General features: G+C 40.0%; 1 protein-coding gene across 2 annotated transcripts in view; it reads left to right on the top strand.

Annotated features, from left to right (window-relative positions):
- Positions 1–22,960, top strand: part of NELL2 (neural EGFL like 2) — a 225,240-nt gene that overhangs the window by 89,174 nt on the left and 113,106 nt on the right. For both annotated transcript variants that reach the window (XM_065405280.1, XM_065405271.1), the window contains exons 10-12: positions 12,013–12,104; positions 15,676–15,778; positions 20,918–21,046. In XM_065405280.1, coding sequence (XP_065261352.1) covers positions 12,013–12,104; positions 15,676–15,778; positions 20,918–21,046 — 324 coding nt within the window. The remainder of the gene's footprint in view (positions 1–12,012; positions 12,105–15,675; positions 15,779–20,917; positions 21,047–22,960) is intronic.

The raw sequence follows: 22,960 nt of genomic DNA, 5'->3' as shown, positions 1-22,960 counted from the left end.
ATGTGGGTGTGAGAGCCAATCTGTGTGTGAGAGAGACAGTGTGTGTTAGGGAAGTGTGAGGGACAGTGAGTGCACTGTCACGTTAAGTCTCCCCCCGCCTTCCCTCTCTCCCGCTTGGCCCTGCTCTCCCCATTCACCGCTGACTCATGTGAAAGTTTCACTCCTCCTGCCCTGGCCCTGTCCCGGCCCCTGCCGATGACTGAGTAGCTCAGGCAGGCAGGGTCCAGGGAGGCACTCCGCTTCGGGTGGTGGTGGGCCGGGCCACTGCACCACCAGTGACCGTCCACACAGCTCTGGGCTTCCCTGGGCTGGGACGGCAGAGCTGGAGGCTGGAGCCCTCAGCCAGCCGACTGAGGAGCGAGTGAGGGAGAGGGCGAGGTTGGGGGCGGGGAGAAGCCCGCCGGCCCAGCACGGGGGGTGGGGGAGGAGGGAGTTTGAGAAGAAAGGATTCCAGCCGCGGCCAGCAAGGGGAATGGTGCCCCAAATTTTCGGGTGCCCTACACAACCATGTATGCTGCATATGCCTAAAGGTGGCCCTACCCAGACTATCAGGAGAAGCTCTGGGAAGGAGGGCAGCATATATGCTGTCTTCTCCAGCACGAGAGAGACTAGCACCAGGAGGACTGCTGACCTCTCCAAGCTGACAGGTGAAAGGACTGAGTAAAAGGAGTCAGTTTGAGAGAAGTTGATGGAGGACTGCACCTGGCCTGAATTATAATCCAGCTCCAGGAGGAGGGCCGTGGACTCCTGATTTAAAGAGAGTGAGACTGAATTATAACCCAGCTCCAAGAGGAGTGTTGGAGACTCCTGAACTTGGGGGCAGATGCTTGTTGGCATTAGAAGAAGGGTTGGACTTGGGGGCTAATGGGAAGGGGTTTTGTATCCTGTAAAGAGGTTAATAAATGAGACCCCATAAAGGGGGTATCTTGTTCTCAGTACCCAGGTCTGAGTAAATGATTGCAACCACCCAGAAGGAACTGAGGGCTGTGTACATGGAGACCATGCTAGGCCACCAGAATTTGTGCCCAAGGACAGCGCTTTGTCACAGACCCTATTGTGCTAGGTACTGTACAAACACAGTTCTAAAAGACGGTCTCTGCTCCAGAGAGCTTATAATCTTAGTATAAGATAAAAGAGAACAGGTGGATACAGAGAAACAGGAGAGCCAAAGGAACTAGTGAGACATAGTCCAGTTACATTTCTTTCTCTTGGACTGCTTTCACAGCTGTCTGTGTACACAGTTCCAGTTAGCAGGTTCTGAGTTCTAAAGCTTAAGATTGGTCCATGATCGGTAACTAGCAAGGGCTGTTTCTACTACCAGACTTTCCCTTCTTCGCAACCTGTCTTTCGGATATTTACTTCTACGGCTTTACCATTCTTTAGGGAAACAATAGCCAATTTGTCAGTCTTTATAGTTTAGTATTGTACTATAATCATTATCATCAAACACTCATAGTCGATTGAGAAGTGTTGCGCCAGCCAGAGTGACCAGGTTTGATGGTGTCACATCAGGCATCATGTAGTGAAGTTCCCAGGTCTGGCTCAATCTTGTGAATCAATGAATCTCTTGGGTGGCCCCTAGGATGGTGCCAGGTAGGATCAGGACATGCACCCCCTTGCACATTGATGGAGAGTTTGAGAGCAGTGCTCTGGGGTATTTTTGTCCATCCTGACAACATGACTGAAGAGTATGCAATGCTGCTTTTTAATATAATGAGTGACTGAAGCAAGGGCAGATCTCTGAGAGATTGACAAATATTTACTTTATGTTCAGGATTTGTTGCAGACTGCATATGGAATGCCTCTAGCTGCTCCAAGTCTGCCTGTAAGAGGGTCCAGGTTTCTGACCCATATAGTAGTATAGGTAGTACACAGGTTTGATAGATCCTGAACTCTGTCTCAGCACAAAGACATTTTTGCCTCCATAGGTAGGACATGGACTTCACGCAGGAGGTAGTGAGACATATTCATCAAAGAACGTCTGGTTTGCTGTGACCATTGGAACCTGTTTGCAGCCTAGGTAGATGAACTTGTCAGTGCTCTCCATGATACTCGATCCCACCTGCACTGGCAGGTATGGTGGCTCAGCTCTAAAGTTCTAGACCTTGATCTTCTGCCATGAGACATTCAATCCCATAATGTGGGTTCTAACTGGGAGAGCTTGGAGGGAGGGGGCTGAAATCCTCTGACTTTTCCACAAGGAAGGCAGCATTGTCAGTGTAGACTTGGTTGGTGAACACTTTTTTGTGTGTGTCCAACCTTGATTCCAATGTGTGGTGCAGCAAATCCTAATATACACTGATAGCTTGACAGAATAGTGCCAGGGTCAGAATACATCCTTGGCACACACCTGAGGTTTTGTAAAAATGCAACAAAAGCCATGAACTAATATGGACTCTTGCACTGAATAAAAATCATCAACTCACATATTCAATGTTGGGATTGGAAAATTGTACTTTCTGTCTTCTGCAGGTTTAACATTAATAGACCACAGTTAAAATATGCTTTGTGAATCTCGACTGCTGTAGAAAGGCAGTTCAGAGTGAGAAAAGGAGGGCACAAATATATTTCTTGGGGAAAAAATAATAAGCTGGCTGTCATACATCAATAAGAAAAAATAGTGCCACTCTCCCATGGACAAGCATACACTATAAACCCAGAGCACACAGGCTCAACTTTACATATGTGAATGGTCTCATTGAACTCAATGGGAGTACTAATGTCAATAAGGTGCACACGTGTAATTGTTTGCAGTATCACGGACTATAAGGCATTGCCCACCGAAATATCCTACCATTGCAAATGAAAAAGGATTATTGTCATTAACAGACTTTTTAAAATTCCAGTTTATTGTGTTTTTGTAGTTGAGCCAGATTCTCAGCTGGTGCACATAGGTGTAGTTTTACTTAGGAGACTGGAACTACTCCAATATACAGCTTGTGAGGATCTGGCCCAGTGTCTTTTACCCATTTAAGGATTTCAAATCCTCAACTGGCTTACCATTTACATGTGATTTGTAGATACTGTAGTTACAGGAGAAAGCTAATATTTTGGAAAGTACTCTAAATAACACTGGTTTCTAACTTCTGGCAAGCATGAGAACTAGGGGCTCAGAATTAGAGCTAAATAAAAGCCTATGTAATGTTTCTGCTCTTTAAAAGTCTGATTCTGTTGGTGGTGCTTGATTTTGATTCCCTCTTGCTTATGTGCTATTTGATAATGAATGTTGAGATTGAATATAGAACTAATTTGGGTAGTTTTGCATAACTGAATTTAATCAAGATTGACAAAACATGTGTTTACCCTGTTTTCAGTTTTTACAAGACTTCCTAAAATTAAATGGAAAACTACTCTCTGTTAAAGTAATGCTTACAATTTGCTTAAGGAACGTTCAGTAGGGTTGTCTGCAGAGTTTATGATCATGCCAATTACTCTTGTCATTTCAGTTCAGGGCAGGGAGAGAAGAAGAGGAAGGATTCAAATAGGGGAAAGAGAGAAGGGGTGAAGAGATAGGGATGGGGGAGCAAAGTGCTAGTCAATTTCCTTTTGCATCCAGGCCCATTGGTAAAGTGTTTTGGAGAAACCATGACCTAGCTGTCACTTTTGATGTGCTACCCAATCTGTGCCTAAATCCAGCCCTTCTGATAGCTTCCAAATATATTGAATGGGACCTCTCTCCATGGGAGAGGGCAACAGTCACTAACAATTGCAGTTTCATTGGCGTCTAGGGGGCTCTGTCCTCCTAGACCACCTACTAAGGAAATAGCCCAAATAGAAGATGCTACATCCTCTCTCTATGGGTTGCTTATCCTCTGTAATCATTTTCATGCCTCTGCACCATCAGCTGAGACATGAGAATGAAGACAACTTTTTATTTTAAATAATTTAATGATGAGACATGATCATTATTTTATTTCTTATACTTTCCCTTTACAATAATAAAAAGTATACAAGTTTTTAAGCAGTCCTTTATTAGCTTCCCAACTCAATTGAACACTTACTCCTAATAGCTGCCTTAAACTGTGCCTATTGCTAGCAAATTCTCACATTGGAGGCTTCCTACCTGAAATGATGTATTTATGTGTTAAACAAGTGAGGAACTGATAAGATATGCTAGTGAGATGTGCATTATTGTTTTGCCTTTACACCACTTCTCCATCCACAAAATTCCCCAGAGAGGCTCCTTCTGCAATTCCCCTCAGCAATACCTGCTAGGAGTAGCTGGAATTGAAATAACCAGAAACTCCCCTGCAGCCAGTAGCTGTCAATCTCTGATCCAATACTCAGTGCCACCGCTGATAAAGTACAACCAAGTCAGCTACTTTTGAGGGTCTCCTCCATTAAAATGGCTAATTCCATCATGTGGGACTTAAATATGCATGAAATAATATTAGTGTAATGATATCTCTATCAGTGCTCATTTGGCCTTGCTAGCTGTTGTATTATTCATGAGCCCTTGCATGTATACCACAATACAATAGTTATAAAATGGAATTAATTGTTTCTTTTCTCTTGGTAGCCTCTAACATTTCTTCTTTGGTATTGGATTTCATTGTCTCAATGCTCAACTGTGAAAGTTGCTTTAAGGATTGGATGGCCAAGGCAATTTATTTGGCAATTGAGATTTTGATTGGATTAGCCATGCCCAAGCTTTCAAAATCCTGGGTTTATAAGCCAAAAAAAAAAAAATTCCCAGTACTGTTTGAGCAAGTACAATACGGTATAATCTCCTAAAGCCAATCAGAGTCATGCATGTCTGTCAATATCCAATCATTTGGATGAGATTTTCAACCCACATTATAGTTGCCATGTGGAGAATAACAACCTAATGTTTTTACAGAGAAGATTATATCAAATACTTTCTCCAAATTCCCTAAGTAAAGATAGTGTTTTCTTCTGTAAAAGCAACATATTTGAGCTAGTGCTGCCTTATCAACAGATATGAGGAGCATATATAATTTTGTGGGTTTATTATTTGTTGAATGCTGACAGTATTCTTGGTGCTATACAAAATGCAGAAGAGGATATGATAGTTTCCTTGAGCATTTTAATCATTACAGGCCACTCTTGCTCATGTTGAATAGCATTTATTTGAGAGATCCCCATTGGGACTAATTGTACAAGCAATGATTAGAGTATGTTTTGTCATAACTTTTTGTTTAAAAAAGGGGGCTTTTTGGCTAAAATAAAAATGAATACTGAAAACTTTTATTTTGATTAAAATTTTATTTACATATTTGGTAATGCAAAAAACGAAAAGTCAACTTTTTCTTTTCTGTTAGCTAATTTTGAATGGCATTTTTTACCTTTTTGGTTTTTCATTGAGAACATAATTTTCAGGGGGAAAACGGAACATTTTATAAATTTCCCCACTATCTAGTAACTGCTACTCTTTGTGAATAAAGGTTGCAGAATCAGGCTTTTAGGAAATGAACAAAGACGATGAGTTAGTGTACTGTGATTTCTCAGTGTGAATGGATGCTGGATAAACAAAGTGTGCCACAATACATAATGCAAACATTTTCAAAAGCAAATAGTTCCCCATTCCTATTGCTGTAAACCTCTTACACATACACAGTCTTTTTGTATGAGGATATTGGAATAGTCTCTTGCAGTGAGCTGTCCCAATTTACCTAGATTGACAGATTGAAGTACCACTGTGTGTGTGAAGTGGTGGGAGGAATCCTTTTCAATCTCCCATTTATGATAGTGTTGAATTAAGATAACAGTATACCTGTTACTGCGGGTTACCATAGCACAACTGTTGTTACTTCTCAAGGCCTCACACCTCCACCGAAGGCTTCTTTGGAGGCTTTCATGAAAATTATTCCCCTTTGCTGGAGAGACAGGTATATTCCTGTTGGCTTTTCATACTGTTGTGACATGTCTCAATAAAATATGTTTTAACTGAAAGGGAGGCTATAAGTATTTACATGTTTCATGGCTTACTTTTATTTTTAAGATCTTTTTATCCTGTTTCAGAAAAGGCTTATTTGTTGACATAAATAAACTTTGCCATATTAGTGGACTCTAACTTACTGTCCTTTCAACTCCAGTGTGCATATTTGGCTGTGGAATCTGTGGCACAGAGATACTATGGTGGTTGGTGCTATATAAGTACCATAGATACTCACTGTATTGCTGGAATGTGATCTGGCTCTGCCTCTGCCTCTTGCTGGCTATAATTCTATCTGATTAGTCAGGTACCTTTAGCCACTACTCTTCTATCATTGAGAGCCTGGGTCTCTGTTTAACTACAGGCAGCCACACATTCACTTTACTTCATGTGATCTCCAAATTGGTTTCCAACAATTGCAAACTCACTCGCCCAAACTCTCTATCCTGCTGTCTAATGTAAAAGCTTTACTTCATCTGTCAGATCCATCTGTCTCCACTGTGCTGGCTCCAACAGTACTTTCTAGGCTGCCAGCCCAGTTGACATGTCTGCAAGCATCTCCTTTAGAGATAACGATGTAATTGCTTTTTGGTTTGTGAAAGATGACACAAAGAATACTTAGATGAGCCTTCAGTTTGGGGGTAAGAGGAATGGCTTAGGAGACTTCCTCTTAGGAACAGGTGGGCAAGATAAATTATATAATTTCTCCATAGTAGGCAAGGACCATGAGAATATAAGAAACATTTGTGTAATGATATCTGTAGTATTTTAGATTGACCATCATCTGTGTGACTAAACCGCCTATTAACATTATTAGATATGGCTCACATTGCAGATACTTACAGGTGATCATAAAAATACTCTAGACCAACCACTTTGCATTTTCAAAATAATGGAGAAAGTCTCTCCTGTTTTTGCAGCTAATCAGAAGCAAGATATAAATAGTATTCAATTTCTGATCCTTAGGAAATTTCAAATCAGATTTTCTCTACTGAAGTTGCTGAAGCCTACTTTCACTGTTGTTCAACAATGATTAGCTCAAAGAGCTAGCAGCAAATTTTCCATCTTTAAATCTAGAATCACTTTAAGTTGTTGAAGGAAATGGCATAGAATAACAATGGAAAAAGTTCATGATTCACTAGCTACTCTGACAAAGCATCATATACCCAGGAAGTGAGCAAAGAAGAGCCTGTATGCAACACTGCAAAGGATAAATGAGAGAAGGAAGAGAACATTAACTTAATAGTGACTTGGCATTAGATAGATAGAAATTCACAAAGGATGAAATAGACCCCTATGTAAATTCCCAGGGATAAAGGCCAGCACAGGGGTAGGTACCACTTAAGTCCTCCAAATAGGGTTTAAGTTGGACTTAAGAAGGGCATAAACCTTGTGCAGGGTGACTGCACAGTGGAGAATGTCACCAAGAAGAAGCCAAAGAGGAAGTCATAACATTGGCAGAGAAGAACCAGACAAAATTTTGTGTCAAACAGAAGATGTGGCAGGTAGGAAGATTCCAAGATTTAAAGTATATGTCAAAATCATTGAAATCTTTCTCAAATTTTCAAATCAGTTTTGTTGCTCATCAGCTGACTAGGATGATGATTCAATAAGATGGATGGAACAGTTCACTGACATCCTGAATTGCCCTCTGTCACTTGGTGATAAGTTTGAAACAGAATTAGCTCAGGCACCACAGGGAAATGTACACACGTACCTCACAGCAATAAGTAAGTGACCTGGATAGCAAAGATAGCAAGAGTTAGTTGGATTTCTTATTTTGTCACCAAAGAACAGTATGCTAAAAGGCACATGAAGGGATAGCATCATCTTGAGGCCAGTAGGAGGGAAAAGGTATTATGGAGGACAGATGATGGCTTGACAATGAGCTATCAATAACATACTGAATATAATCTGGTATGAGGTACAAACAGAAATGAGGAATCCCTAATAGACTTCTTAGATTCCGTGCTCTTCTGCCTTTCTAGAAAGCTGTGCTTGAAGTAGTTTTGTTTTAGGTAGGGGCTTGGGGAGGTTGGTGGGGAGAGGAGGTGGTTAATGCTGTGAAATAGTGGGACAAATTAATCTGTTGTGTAATTGTTCTGGGACTTGACAGCTATTGTCTGTGTGGGATTCTATCTGTGATAGAATCCCACACAATGACAGATGGAATCCCACACAGACAATAGCTATCAAGTCCCAGAACAATCAGCCATCAGGTAATTTACTGACTGTGATGCAATAGTCCCTTGGAATAGGAGGAGTTTAGAAGATGAACTGTGATATGGTCCAAAGAGTTACCAATGACAAACTAATCACTCATCTCCTTCTGGGAAGTGTTTAGCCAGGTAGAAGTTAAATCTTCACTGGACTTTGCAGTTACAGAATTATGGTCCAGATGTTCATGTTCGTGGACTTCCTAAGCTAAATAGAAATACAAAGTCCCCATCATCATGGGACACCTACAAGCTTGTGACATCTGCTGGCAGGAAGAAGGAAAAACATGCTGTGACACTGCATTGACAAGGAAGTAGGGTCCAAGTGCCTTCTGAGGAAAGTGGAGAGTGGGAAGTCTGGCACCATCACATTTTTCTGAGTGTGGACAATGTTCATCTAAGGGGACAAGCCTTTGGAGTTTCATTAAATATAATGACAAACTGGCAAGAATGTACCCCATTGTGTCACTCCCGACACACCCAGAATGCTGCGTCTTTTGGGCTCCTGGGTGGCCAGCCAAAGGATAGAGGAAGAGGACTGATAGGAGGAAGAAAGGGAAGGAGATGAAAGCTTTTGTAGAGGGAGTGGGAGAGAAGACTATTCACTGGCAAATTGGCATAGTCGCCAATGTCTCTGATATCAGCCTTGACAAAGTGGCACTGAGACAGTGGAGTTGTTGCTGTGGAAGCCCTGTTGGCTGGATTAGCTTGGATGAGAGAAACAGGAATCTAGGTGCTGGTGCTCTGCACAAGAACTTCCTCACCTTCTTCCTCCTCAGGTGTATGTTCTCATTAGGATGACCAGATGTCCCGATTTTATAGGGACAGTCCCAATATTTGGGGCTTTGTCTTATATAGGCGCCTATTATCCCCCACCCTCGTCCTGATTTTTCACACTTGCTGTCTGGTCACCCTAGTTCTCATTGAAGGGAACTGTCCAAATATTGTGGAACCTTTTGTGCCTCAACATTTCATGTGACAACTCACCAGGCACGCCCAATTACCAAAGAACCTTGAGGGTCCAACAGTTCATCCAACAAACTCCACCTCTCTGCACAGAATCCCTCCGATGCTGTTTAACTAGCAAGAGGAGGGAGAATGTTAACCACAATGTCCCCTTTTTCTTAATCTTCCCCTTATTCCCCAAATCCCCTCTTTTCTCTCACCTGATCCTTATCTTTCTCTTTCATGGACCATTAAGGTGGGAGGAAAGGGAATATAACGAGCTCTACAGGCATTCTTTCCACTCTAGACATAAGAATGGCCATAGTGGATCAGACCAATGGTCCATCTAGCCCAGTATCTGATGCCAGTGCCAGATGCTTTAGAGGAGTGAACAGAACAGGCAACTTATCGAGTGATCCATCCTGTGTCACCCAGCTTCTAGCAGTCAGAAGTTTGCATGAGTCCATGAAATATCCTCTTACTTTTTGTGTTTTACCCGTATGGAAATTGAGGAAACCAATGTTACAACTAAAAATTTTAGTATTCAGCAGGTTTCAAAGGAAACCTACAATATATGTTCATTTTGAATGTAGTGAGTGAGACATTAGATGTGCCGCCCCCACTAACTTCAATGGGAGGAATTTTTTGCAGATAACTCCTTGTGTACTGTGCTGAAAATGAACCTCCTACATACTCTGAATATGAACACTAGGCTTTGGAGCATATGTCTTTGGGTATGTTTCCTTGACAGTGATTGTCATTCAGACATGTGATGGCTCAGTAAGCGTGCAATTTTTTGCAATTAGATGTTATATCAAATTATTATCCTAAAATAAATATTCCCTTGGCTATTATTAACACAAAAGAAAATGTTAGAAATTGATGTGGTTAATTTTCAATTCCATATTATCTTTAATTAACACTGAAGATCATATTTCTTAGTGTGAAAGTTAAATTAAAAATTTATAATCAATACAAATGGATACATACATTAAACAGCCTTCAGCCGATTTTAACAGATATTACATATTTTTAAAAATTAATCCTATGACACTTCTTTGGAAACTTCTTATGTATTTCTAATTAGTTCTTTGACATTTCTAACTGCTGTATTTCAACAGAAAAGAAAGTACATAAAAATCAGTTATTTTAAGTTTGTAATGCAACAAAAAAAGTTTAAATGATGAGATTTCAATTTTCAGTCTTCCGCAATGAAGTGCATTCATCTGTAAATAAAAAATTTAGAAAGCCTTTACAATGACATTATTTTAATAATTTTCTAATTAACATTAATGTACTTATACATACAAAGGGCAGTCACCCTTTCTTTAGTATATTTCACATATTCATGTATTAGATGGATCAGTAACACAGCTATGAAATTTCTTATAAATGTATGCTAATCCAACATCAAGCTTGAGATTTTACTAGCACAAAAGTGAGGAGACTTACATGTGAATGTTGTGAGCTCAATTCTGTTTCTATTGGAATAGTCAAAATCCTGTGGGATGAAATGCTGGCCCTACTGAAGCCAATGGGAGTTTTGCTATTGACATCAGTGGGGCCAGGATTTCACCCTCTGACTTTGGAAGGCCTGGAGCAGGCCCTATAATATGGTCTTGGGGATAAGTATATAATATGTAAAAATAAAATAATTATAATTTAGATTATATAGCACGCAAAATGCAATCTAGTGCATATGGTTTACACACTCTAGACCTGTTTAATGGACTGGTACAATGTGTGTGCTTGTTTCTGAGTCGCCTTTGAGGGATTGTTCTTAGAGAACACCTTTGTGTAGAAGTGGGCCATATGGTGTTTTGTTTTATTTTTAAACTGTTTAAGTATTTGCATGAAACATACACCACAGATGGAGAGAAATTATTTGGGGTTGTAAGGAATCTAAATATTTGTGGGATGGGATGGCATTAAGAAAAGGAACATTTAAGATGAAAAGCAAGGCAACTACCTCACAGTAAAATCTATTAGATAGGGGAGATTATTCCACTAACAAATGCTGGAAGCACCCTCAAGCAAGTCATTTAAAGAGGACTGGACAAAGCATTGTAAAATATTCTGTATGTAACAATTCTGCATTGTCAAAGAGATGGATTTGATGTTTTAAGGCCTAATTCAGAACCCACTGAAACTAATGGGAAACTTTCTGTCGATTTCAGTGGACTTTGGATCAGGCCCCTAAATGACTCTCTAACATCTTATTCTAATATGCCCTGGTTATTTTTAAAAAATAAATCAATAATTAAAAAGGTTTGAATCAGGCTATTCCCAGGACACTAGCAGACATACCACATGAATATATGGAACACCACTGGGATACTAGCACAATCACTGGGATCACAAGGAGCACTTTGTTCATTCACATCCTGTGTCCTGTGATACTAGCACTTAATAAGGCATTCATGATGCTGATCTTGCCTCCTTCATACATAAATATGTAAGATGGGTAGACTTGTATTTAATTAGTCTTTCCATCCAACTATCCTATCATCCTTCTCTTTTTCACCTGTAAGCTCTTCAGATGGGCACTTCAGACTGTCTACCTTGACTTGCCTTCCACTAAATCCCCTCTAGCCTGGTTTCCATCTTCTGCACATGGCTGAAACTGCTCTTACTACGGTCATCAGTGATTTGTTCCTAGCCAAGACTTGCAGCCTCTATTTTGTCCTCTGTTCTCTCGCAAGCTTCCCATGCTCTGTTTTTCCCTGACACCTTCTCCTTCCTTAGCTTTTGAGGCCTTCTCTTCTCTTGGCTCTCCTCTTCAGTTCTTTTTTGCTCCTGTCCAAACTCCTGTGTCCTGGAATGGAATATATTTGTAGTTGAATTGATCACTTAATTTTGAAATATACTTAGCTTTAAGAAAATAAGCCAATTTTATAGCCAGAGTACTGAAAACTTTCTTCTCTTTTCAAATGGTTGTTCTGTTTTATCCTATAGCGGTGTGCATATTTGAAGGCAGAACCTACTTCGAAGGACAGAGAGAAACTGTGTATTCAAATTCAGGGGACTGTGTTCTTTTTGAGTGCAAGGTAAGAACACCATTGATGGAACCCTTTTCTTTCAATAAATCTGTTTAAAATGTCTTATAAGGTCCTGATGAATACAAATGTGTATGTATCTAGTCTGAAACGTGACTTTTAAAAGGGCATCAAGGGGTTTCCATGCTTACTGTGTCCAGATGATTTCCACATCAAATTTTACAAATCAATATTTTTTCTAATTGCCAATCCTGAAAATTCAACCTGGGATATCACATTTGAGCTGGGTTCTTTTTTTATTTCTTATACACTATCATCAGTAATAAATATCCTGCAAGCCACATTATGCTCTCTTTTATATCTGTGCAGCCCTATTTTCTCCAGATTTTGTGCTCAGCTACACGGGGGTTACACAAATGTAAATGAGAGCAGAATTTGGCCCACAGGATATTTCTTGCCTGCAATGATGTATGAGAAGGAAAGAATGCCACTTGACTGTCAAATCTCAGGTTGTGTTTAGAGGGTTGGCAGTTTGATAATCTATCATTCTACTTGTAAATGGAGCGTATTGGATATTGAGTCAGACACACTAAACATTGAGCCTTACAATATCATTTTAACCCAGTCACTTTTGAGAGCAGAAATGCAATTTAAGGGCATAATGCTTCAGTGTGCGTCTACAGGTGGAAAGTGCACAAAGAGATACCAAGGTGGAATGCTACTCTGCTTCCCTAGGTGTGGAGCTTGCTATCAGCTAGAGAAATGCATGCTTCAGGGTGGAGCTGAAGAATTGTGTGTGCTTTTCTAGTGGGGGAAAGAGAGGCAAGACCTGTCTGCTTATTGCAGGGGTGAAAGTAGAAATAGGGACTTACCGGTATGGGGTTGGGTTGGGGCCAGGTCTGACCCCCGGAAGGGGCGGGGCCTCGGGCAGAAGGGGTGGGGATGGGGGGGTCAGAGCCAGCCCCGGCCCACCCTGTACCGCCCTCTCCTCCCCCGCCGGGGTAGCAGCGGCAGCCGGGGGCTCCGGCAGCAGTTTAAATAGCCGCCGTAGCCTGCTGGAGCGGCGGCGGGGCTCCGGCGGCTATTTAAAGGGCCCAGGGCAGTAGAGGCAGTGGGAGCCCCGGCCCTTTAAATAATCCCCGGTTCCCCGCTGCCGCTACCCCAGGGCTCCAGCAGCGGGGATCTGGCGGCAATTTAAAGGGCCTGGGGCTCCAGCCGCTGCTGGGAGCCCCAGGCCCTTTAAATTGCTGCCTGGGGAAGCCGAGCCACCCCGGTACGGCGCACCGGCTCTTGCCGGTATGCCGTACTGGGGTGTACCAGCTTACTTTCACCTCTGGCTTATTGTAATGTTGTCTCAGAGTCCAACTGCCATATGCAAGAGAATATACATTCCACAAGGTCTGAGTTGGAAGAAACTGTGCTGTCAAACAGAATGGGAGCAAAGGCTCTTTCAACTCCAGCTCCTTAAAGCTGTGGATGTCAGGTAAATGTGGCAGATAATACTTCAGCCTCAGTGCCATGGCTGGTGCTTCCCCTGAATCTACCAGACCCTTTCCCCCTCTATTGGAAAGAGGGCATCTGTTCTTGGACCTCACTGTCACCTCCTCCAGCAGGATATTGTGCCAGAGTTGCTTTCTGTGCCACTTTACTATAGTTTTATGAACTGGTGATTATAATTTGTCAATAAATCTATTTTAGAAATTAGGTCTATAGATGAAGGGATACATGCTGATGGACTTAGTCATTTGTGAGTATCTCACTACTAGTCACATTGAAATCAAGGGGCTGGGGGAGGTGCAAAACCAGCCACTAGAGAAATAAGGTCTGAAGTAATTCTGGAAATATAGCTTAATCTGCCCTACAGTTTTAAGAACTATGAATTGCTATTTTCAACACAATCCTTATTGGTGATCAATGTGTATATGAATAACAATCATCAAAGTCTGCATGGTGCTGCCTTGTATTTATTGCAGTTAGAAATTATGAGGTCCTATTAGTGAACAGTGAGACAGCACACCCGGCTTGACTCTACCTGCCATTGGTAGTGGGTACATATTTGGCCACCTTACTTATCTCTCACTGTGCTCTTAGAAATGTTGTATGGCAACTTTGGTGATAAACATTCTGAATCTCAAGCACTGAAATACTTATTGCTGCCAAGAAAGCAACACTAGGAATGACATTTCAGAGCAACAAATCTACATACTGTCAGATGTGTAGATAAAATGGGGACCCATAAGCAGATGCTATTTTATTACCTACATATTTCTACACATAATAGAATCTAGTTAAAGACCTCTGCTCAAGAGAGACTTGAGAGTGATGGCATAGGTACTGATTTTTTGCTTGCAGGCCAGTGTTGATGTTATCAGGGCAGTTTAGGGAATTTATTCTTCTGGATTTTGTTGTGCATAAACATGGAAAATCACTTTTTTTTTCTTGGTTGCTGCAGTCAGGCACATTTTCCCATTCAAATCTGAAAAAACAAAGAAGCTCTGCAACATTTCAGTCACGTTTAGCAATAGACCACATTGTTATAAAGGCCAATCCTCAGCACGCACACTTACATAAATGTGCTCGCTTTTAGGTGGTTTTTGGGTGTTTTGTGTGACATACAGTATCATTCAAGGTCTAGTTTAGTTTGTTACAGGTTCAGGTTTCATTTTGGTTATGTGCCATGGAGTCTGGGAAGATCAGTCAGTGAAGACTGAGCAGTGGTTTCTGATGAGTTATTTTCTCATCCTCATTTTTGTCCTAGGAAAATAATTTTAAATGAAACACCAACTATATAACAATAGTATATGCAATGTGTTAGGTACTATCCACACTCAGAGCTTTATATTCTAAGAAAAATTCTGAATGCTTTTCAGGAAGGTGTTGTGCTGCTGTGATTTGTGCCTTTGTGTCTCCAAGACTACATCATTGCAATGCACTCTACTTGGGGCCATTTGGAAACTAAAGCTGGAGCACAATATAGCAGCTTGCTTGTTAAACCGGGTATCTTACCCATGAGCATATTACATTTATTCTGTCTGATCTCCACTGGCTGCCTGTGGATATACAGGCGGGATTTAATGTACTGGTTTTCACCTCTGAAGTGCTAAATGGCCTGGCACCAGTCTATTCAAGAAACACTCTCCTCATGAGATACCACTGCCTCTCCCTTGGGCCATAGGGCCACAGTTGAGATCAGACAGGGTACTCAGGCTAGAGATCCCTTAAGGTAAAAGAAAGGAAGCTGCTAGCGTGGCATTATTTGTGCAGTCCCCCTGGCTTTGATCCCCTGCAGTCTGTAAGAGAACTAATTTGTTGACCTTATAGGCATGATTTCTGGAGAAGCTTATGAGGACAGGGAAGCTGCGTGAGGATAATTTTGGGGAAGGATGAGGAATGTTTCCTTATTTTTCATTTACTAAATAGGTGTGGTTTCTGCTATATAGTGGAGGTGTCTGCTGGTTTTGTTAAGTTTAGTTGTGATTTCAAATTGTCAGAGGTACCTGGAGTTTGAGATAGGCACCTTTTGCTGTCTGTCTGTTATAAATCTAAATGCATAAATAAAATAAAGGCATTATTCAGCCGCGTTTGTTATCTCCAGTATTGAATAATTACCTTAATTTAATAGGACCACAAAATGCAGCGCACTACAAAATCGGACTGCCCAACCTTGAACTGCCCAGATTCTCAACAAATCTCCTTGTCTCACAGTTGCTGCAAAGTTTGTAAAGGTAAGAAAATAGCAGGATCTGCCTGTGCTCAATGTAATGTGCAGCATCATTTTATTAATTTTTTATAGTTTTGGAGTAAAACATCTTTTTCATTATTGGAGATACTGTAAAACTGAATAGATAATGTACACATCAAGGAGTCTGAAAACTTGTTTGAATGAGGTGTAATAATGTAAATTTTGTTGAACGGGGCTGGCAGCATTCTTGTATTTCATACAAAAGAGAAATCCTAAGGGATTATACATGATTGATGTCACCATTTTAAAGTGCTTCATTTATGCATGCGCGCGCACACACACATCCCTAAAGGCCCTTCTGCAGTGGACATGTGCTTTGCAGATCTATAGAAAATTAGAGTAAATTTGTATCATTTCCCTCTCTTAGCACTTTTAGATTGCCTTCTGAATATAGAATCAAAAGCTTTGGGAACTATATTGTACTGCACTTCTTAAATTTTTACACGTAGGCCAAACAGATGGAATGTGCCTGGACTTTCAGTGCAAGGATAGAGATGTAAGGAATTGCCCAGGGCTCTGTGCCGTACTGTTATAATACCGGGTAATATTGGTACCCTCCCAGCCGTGAGCAGTTGCATCTTCAAAGCAGAAAGTCTGTTCCTATTTCTCCAATAGTTAAACTGTGATCAACTGAGTTCTAGCAGGAAACAAGCCAACACACTCTTTGGCTTGGCTTAGATATACATTGATTTGGGGAATACTGGAGACATGCAAGTCGTGCATGCTACACAGACACAAACGATATGATTAATGACATCCTGAAGCGAGATAAGACTAAAATGGAAGAAAAGAACTTAACAGAAGTGTGCTAAGGTCTTGAGGTCTAATCACAGTAAAAAGGGATTTTTTTTCCTGGTAAAAACTTACAGTAAATCTTAAAAAAAAAAATCTGCACTCATTGAGCCTGGATTCAAGCTCAATAAATCTAATAGCTGATGGATTTAGTGCTTGTTTCTGAACATTTTCAATCCTGAATGGATCATCCTAGCCTTGTCTCTCATGAGCTATGGATCTTATTCTTAAAATCATACTTTGATACAGTATTAATCTGCAGCACATATTCTCCTATATTGGTTTGTAGTTTGTGGAGATCTATTGATCAGTGGAAAATTGTACAGTTACTATTCTGTAATGCTAAGGTTCTGATACAAACTGATAAAAGCCAGGAAATCCAAAACTAAAGGCTGACACTTTGTCCTTATTTCAGACTTCTGTGAGGAAGAAAAAAAAATAGGAGAAAGGGTGGCCTCTGCCGTTTATCAGCTATAGGGCCAAATACTGGACTTGATGTGCACAGCACTCCATCAGTATTAATGGGAGTTGTGAGATGTGCTGAGAGCAATGAATGGCCCTTAATGTTGTTTAAAATGTAGGAATTTTTGCTCCTGAATTTCCTGTTTCACAGAATAGCAGTGTGGTAGTTTAAAAAAATAAAAATAAATGGGAAGTTGTGAAATACATGTACACTACTGCAACAAACCATGCCATGGAGGGTATTATTGTAGTCCTTTAAAAAAAGTGTGCCTCAGTTACCATGGTAGGGACATGAAGTTAGTATCATTATCATATCAGCAGTTCAAAGTTCTCTCTGCCTATACTGTTGATTTTTTTGCTCCTCCGATCCTGGTCTGCCTGGCTCTTACGCCTTCAGACTGGGCTCATGCATGCAGAGACACCCCCATCCCCCAGGCCAAAACAGCAGTGACCTCCACACCTCTGACTATGACCTCCAAGCAGATTCTAATTTTTTTCTATTTTAAATGCAAACATAAACATTACTGAAAAGTTGAAGAAGATGGGGGATGTTTCATTAACAAGAAATGATGCAGCAGGCAAGTGGAGTTGTAGGGAGAGAGATCTTTATTGAGCATGAATATAGGTCTTTGCTACATATTGACAGGTTTGGGTTTCTCCTGGTGGCAGCCTCACCCCAGCTTGCACTACTCAGCCATTCCTGTCACACCAAACTAGGTCCCTCCTGAACCCTGATCAGTTCTGTGCATTGTACTATAGGAGCCTTGTGCAAGGAAGCAGGAACTGAAAAAAGAATAGTGAAAGATTACTGTTTGGCTAATCCTAATACTGATTTTTTTAACAAGTCTAGAGCAATTAAATCACTGAAAATAATAATAAAAAGTAGGGCTGTTGATTAATCGCAGTTAACTCACGCGATTAACTAAAAAAAATTAATCGCGATTAATCACACTTTTAATCGCACTGTTAAACAATAGAATACCAATTGAAATGTATTAAATATTTTCGATGTTTTTGTACATTTTCAAATATATTGATTTCAATTACAACACAGACTACAAAGTGTACAGTGCTCGCATATTTTTAATTACAAATATTTGCACTGTAAAAATGATAAACAAAAAAATACTATTTTTCAATTCACCTCATACAAGTACTGAAGTGCAACCTCTTTATCATGAAAGTGCAGCTTACAAATGTAGATTTTTTTGTTTTGTTTTTTGGTTACATAACTGCACTCAAAAATGAAACAATGTAAAACTTTAGAGCCTACAAGTCCACTCAGTCATACTTCTTATTCAGCCAAACGCTAAGACAAACAAGTTTGTTTACATTTACATTTATATTTGTTTACATAATTCTGACCCCTTCTTATTTACAATGTCACCTGAAAGTGAGAACAGGCGTTTGCATGGGACTTTTGTAGCCGGCATTGCAAGGTATTTACATGCCAGATATGCTAAACGTTCATATGCCCCTTCATGCTTCGGCCACCATTCCAGAGGACATGCTTCCATGCTGATGATGCTCATTTTAAAAAAAAATGTGTTAATTACACTAGTGACTGAACTCCTTGGGAGAGAATTGTATGTCTCCTGATTTGGCTACCCGCCTTCTGCCATATATTTCATGTTATAGCAATCTCAGATGATGACCCAGCACGTGTTGTTAATTTTAAGAACACTTTCACTGCAGATTTGACAAAACGCAAAGAAGGTACCAATGTGAGATTTCTAAAGATAGCTACAGCACTTGACCCAAGATTTAAGAATCTGAAGTGCCTTCCAAAATCTGAGAGGGATGAGGTGTGGAGCATGCTTTCAGAAGTCTTAAAAGAGCAACACTCTGATGCAGAAACTACAGAAATTAACCTTTTGCTGGTGGCATTTGACTCAGATGATGAAAATGAACATGCATCAGTCTGCACTGCTTTGGATCATTAGTGAGCAGAACCCGTCATCAGCATGGACGCATGTCCTCTGGAATGGTGATTGAAGCATGAAGGGACATATGAATCTTTAGAACATCTGGCATGTAAATATCTTGCGGCGCTGGCTACAACAGTGCCATGCAAACACCTGTTGTCACTTTCAGTGACATTGTAAACAAGAAGCAGGCAGCATTATCTCCTGCAAATGTAAACAAACTTGTTTGTTTGAGCGATTGGCTAAACAAGAAGTAGGGCTGAGTGGACTTGTAGGCTCTAAAATTTTACATTGTTTTATTTTTGAATGCAGTTATTTTTTGTACATAATTCTACATTTGTAAGTTCAACTGTCATGATAAAGAGATTGCACTACATTATTTTTTATTAGGTGAATTGAAAAATACTATTTCTTTTGTTTTTTACAGTGCAAATATTTGTAATAAAAATAATAATATAAAGTGAGCACTGGCTACTTTGTATTCTGTGTGGTAATTGAAATCGATATATTTGAAAATGTAGAAAACATCCAAAATATTTAAATAAGTGGTATTCTATTATTCTTTAACAGTGCGATTAATCATGATTAATTTTTTTAATCTCTTGACAACACTAATAAAAAGGAGAAAAGGTAGTGCAGCCCAACTGTACAAAATATTGATATAGTGTGTGAAAATTATATGGAAGCTTAAAATCACCCATAACCTGTTTGAATTCATCACAGTAAAGAACAGACTCACCAAGTATAGCAATACAGTGGTGTTGGATTTCAGGAAAGCAAATTTGGGGAATTAAGAAATCTACTAAGTGAATGGGAAGACTCATTTAAAATCCGCTATTTGGGAGAAAGCTAGAGGCTCTTATTAAAAATACATTAAAAAAATCTCTCTTAAAAAGAGGAATGAAAGAAACAAGGAGTCAATGTGACTTCAAGAGGAGCTGCTAATAATAAGATTAAAAAGGAAACGTTATTGAAATATCAAGAGGTAGCACTTATACAAGAATATTCAGTCAGTTAAGGCTTGAAGGGAAAAGATAAGGGCAACAAAAAAAGCAAAATAAGTTAATGTTAGCCAAAGCTTTCAGGGAATATGAATGGGTTTTACAAATATACCTGGGGAACAATAAGTGCTTGTAGGAAAGCAATCCCATTAGTAAATGGGCTGCTGAGTTACTGAGCAACTTCTATAAATTCCAACTTTAATAAGAAAAATGAAGAAAAAAGTTGAAGTTCCTGTAAAAATAACCATTGACAAAAAGAAGGTAAAGGGATTTAAATATGCTACCTAACAGACATCAGATGATAATAGCTTCTTTTCATCACTGACCTGGAGTTGAACTTAAGGCCAAGAGATGACAAGCTCTGTAGCCTACACTACTCCCCTGAGATGCTGCATGCTTAATATCAAGGTAAATTGTGTGTCTCCTAAGAAAAATAGTTTCCTGAGTAGGATTCTGTAGCCTAACTGAGAAAAGACTGGAATATATTCAACAGAGAAGATGTTTTATCTTTGGATTCTTTTTAACTAGGCTTGAAAATTATATATTTTTTTATATATAATTTTGACGGATTATGTAGATGTTTATTTTTAAGCATTTAGTTAGTTCTTTGTTTTAAATGTTAACAGTTGTGTGAAATTATGGGGGTGGTGGTGGATGTTTGTGTGACAATAAATATTTAATGACAGACATCTAGATTAAAAAACGTAAAGCTATCTAAGTGGAGCTCTGCTCCAGCTCCACTGTCTCCCATTTTATACACATTAAGGTAGGACTCTAATAAGTTCTCAAGCTGCATTTTTCTTACTTTGCCTGCCTGTAAATTTTGATGATTTTGGATGGAAATATTTTTTCATCAGTTTGGTGAAATCGATGTTTACTGACACTTGTACAAATCGAATCCTTTCAAGCCTATTTTTAACAATCACTTTCGTTTTCATACAGGCCATAACTTTTGTTCTGAAGGACATAACTGCATGGAGCATTCTGTCTGCAGAAACCTAGAGGACAGGGCTGTGTGTAGCTGCCGAGATGGTTTCAGAGCCCTTCGAGAGGACAATGCCTACTGTGAAGGTAACCCATTGTGAAGATGCTCAGCTGTATAAAGTATAGTGGATTACTGCATGAAGAATGTATTAATTCACAAGTTTTCAAAGTGATGGGCCCATTAAATACAGCAAATTTAATTTGCAGAATATTAATCAGCTAAAATAATTATCTCTCAAATTAAGAATTTTTTAAAAATCCCTGATCAGTGTCAGTTATAAGTTAATAAGGCTAAATTCTTGAATTTGAAGCAATACTTCCACTGCAAAATCTGTTCTCTTTTCATTAATCAGATATTCCGATAACCTAAAAGTCACACATTAGAATAGCTTTTAGTTGGTACACATTTTAATGTAGCTTTTGGTGGGGACTTTATTTTGCCATTAGCTCCTTCCTCCCCCCCAATATAGTAAGTAAACAGTACGGACCAGATTCTAATACCTTTACTCACATTGTGTAAAAACTTACTATTTTAACAGTCCCACTGATTTAAAACCAATGCCCCACTTACCAGATAGAGGCAGTTTCTATAGTTCAAATTTTAACATGCTCATAAAATTCTAATAAAAACATCGCAGCTGTAGCAAGATATGTGCCAAATATCACTCTGCTTTCATGTTGCCTTCCTCTCTCCTGCCGTCCATCTGTGCCTTTCTCATGAAGGCCCTGATTCTGCAAACACTTACAAAACACTTAACTTTCAGTGGGACCAGTCACATAAGTCCTTGTAGGATTACAGCCCTCAGGTTGTAAGGACTTTGGGGTTGATTCTTTTGGCCCAACTTTGCAAACAATAATGCATATAATTTTATTTTAATGAGTAGTCCCATTGACTTTAGTGGGACTATTCACATGTAAAATTAATAATGTGCATAAGAATCTGCAGGATTAGAGTACAATTCTATTTCACAGAGACCTCTGTTTAATGTTTACTCTAAGACTAGCACAGCATTTTCTGACCTATTGTCTTGAGTAGAGCTTTAAGTCACCCAGGAGCAAGTCCTGCTCCTCTCTCCACAACCATGGGGGAGGGATAGCTCAGTGGTTTGAGCATTGGCCTGCTAAACCCACGGTTGTAAGTTCAGCCCTTGAGGGGGCCACTTAGGGATCTGGGGCAAAATCAGTACTTGGTCCTGCTAGTGAAGGCAGGGGGCTGGACTTGATGACCTTTCAAAGTCCCTTCCAGCTCTAGGAGATAGGCTATCTCCACTAATTTATTTATTTGCTGAGATTTGGCTGCAGAAGAACCCATATAGCTTTTTTATGTAGGTAGAGAATGATGCTGGAACATAGCACACACAGTCTTTGGAGGTTAGGTAGGAGTTGAGGTCCTGGATCTGTAACTATATGGATCCACCATCTATTTCCCAGTTGAAAGGACAGTGCAGAAGCTGTGGGGAATACTGTCGGCCTGAGGCTTTAATTATGGTTTCAGAGTTGCTCTACTCTACAGCCTGTAAGGGAGAGAAGAAATCCTGATCTCTGTGGATCTCCCCAACACACAGTCTAGTTAGAGCCTGTTATATTTAGCAGTTGCTCCTCACACAATATGTGAAAAATGAGAACTTTATCCACGATCCCTTTAGTGAAATGGTTTGGATGAGGGAACAGCAGATTTTCATAGCTAGGGCCAAACGCAGCCTGCTGTAAGCAGATGCATCTTCCCTTGAGTTGAATTGCAGTTGTAGCTGTTTGTGCAAGCGGTTTTTGGAGAGTTTCTTAGCATGAATGAGTTTCTGAAAATTCATTTGTAACTAAGGGTATGTCTACACTATGAAATTAGGTTGATTTTATAGAAGTCGATTTTTATAAATCAATTTTATACAGTCGATTCCGTATGTCCCCACTAAGCGCATTAAGTCGGCGGAGTGCGTCCTCACGACCATGGCTAGCATCGACTTACGGAGCGGTGCACTGTGGGTAGCTATCCCACAGTTCCCG

This window comes from Emys orbicularis, chromosome 1 (genome assembly GCF_028017835.1).
Source record: "Emys orbicularis isolate rEmyOrb1 chromosome 1, rEmyOrb1.hap1, whole genome shotgun sequence".
In the NCBI taxonomy this organism is placed as follows: Eukaryota; Metazoa; Chordata; order Testudines; family Emydidae; genus Emys; species Emys orbicularis.
This window is presented reverse-complemented; position numbering and strand designations above follow the sequence as displayed.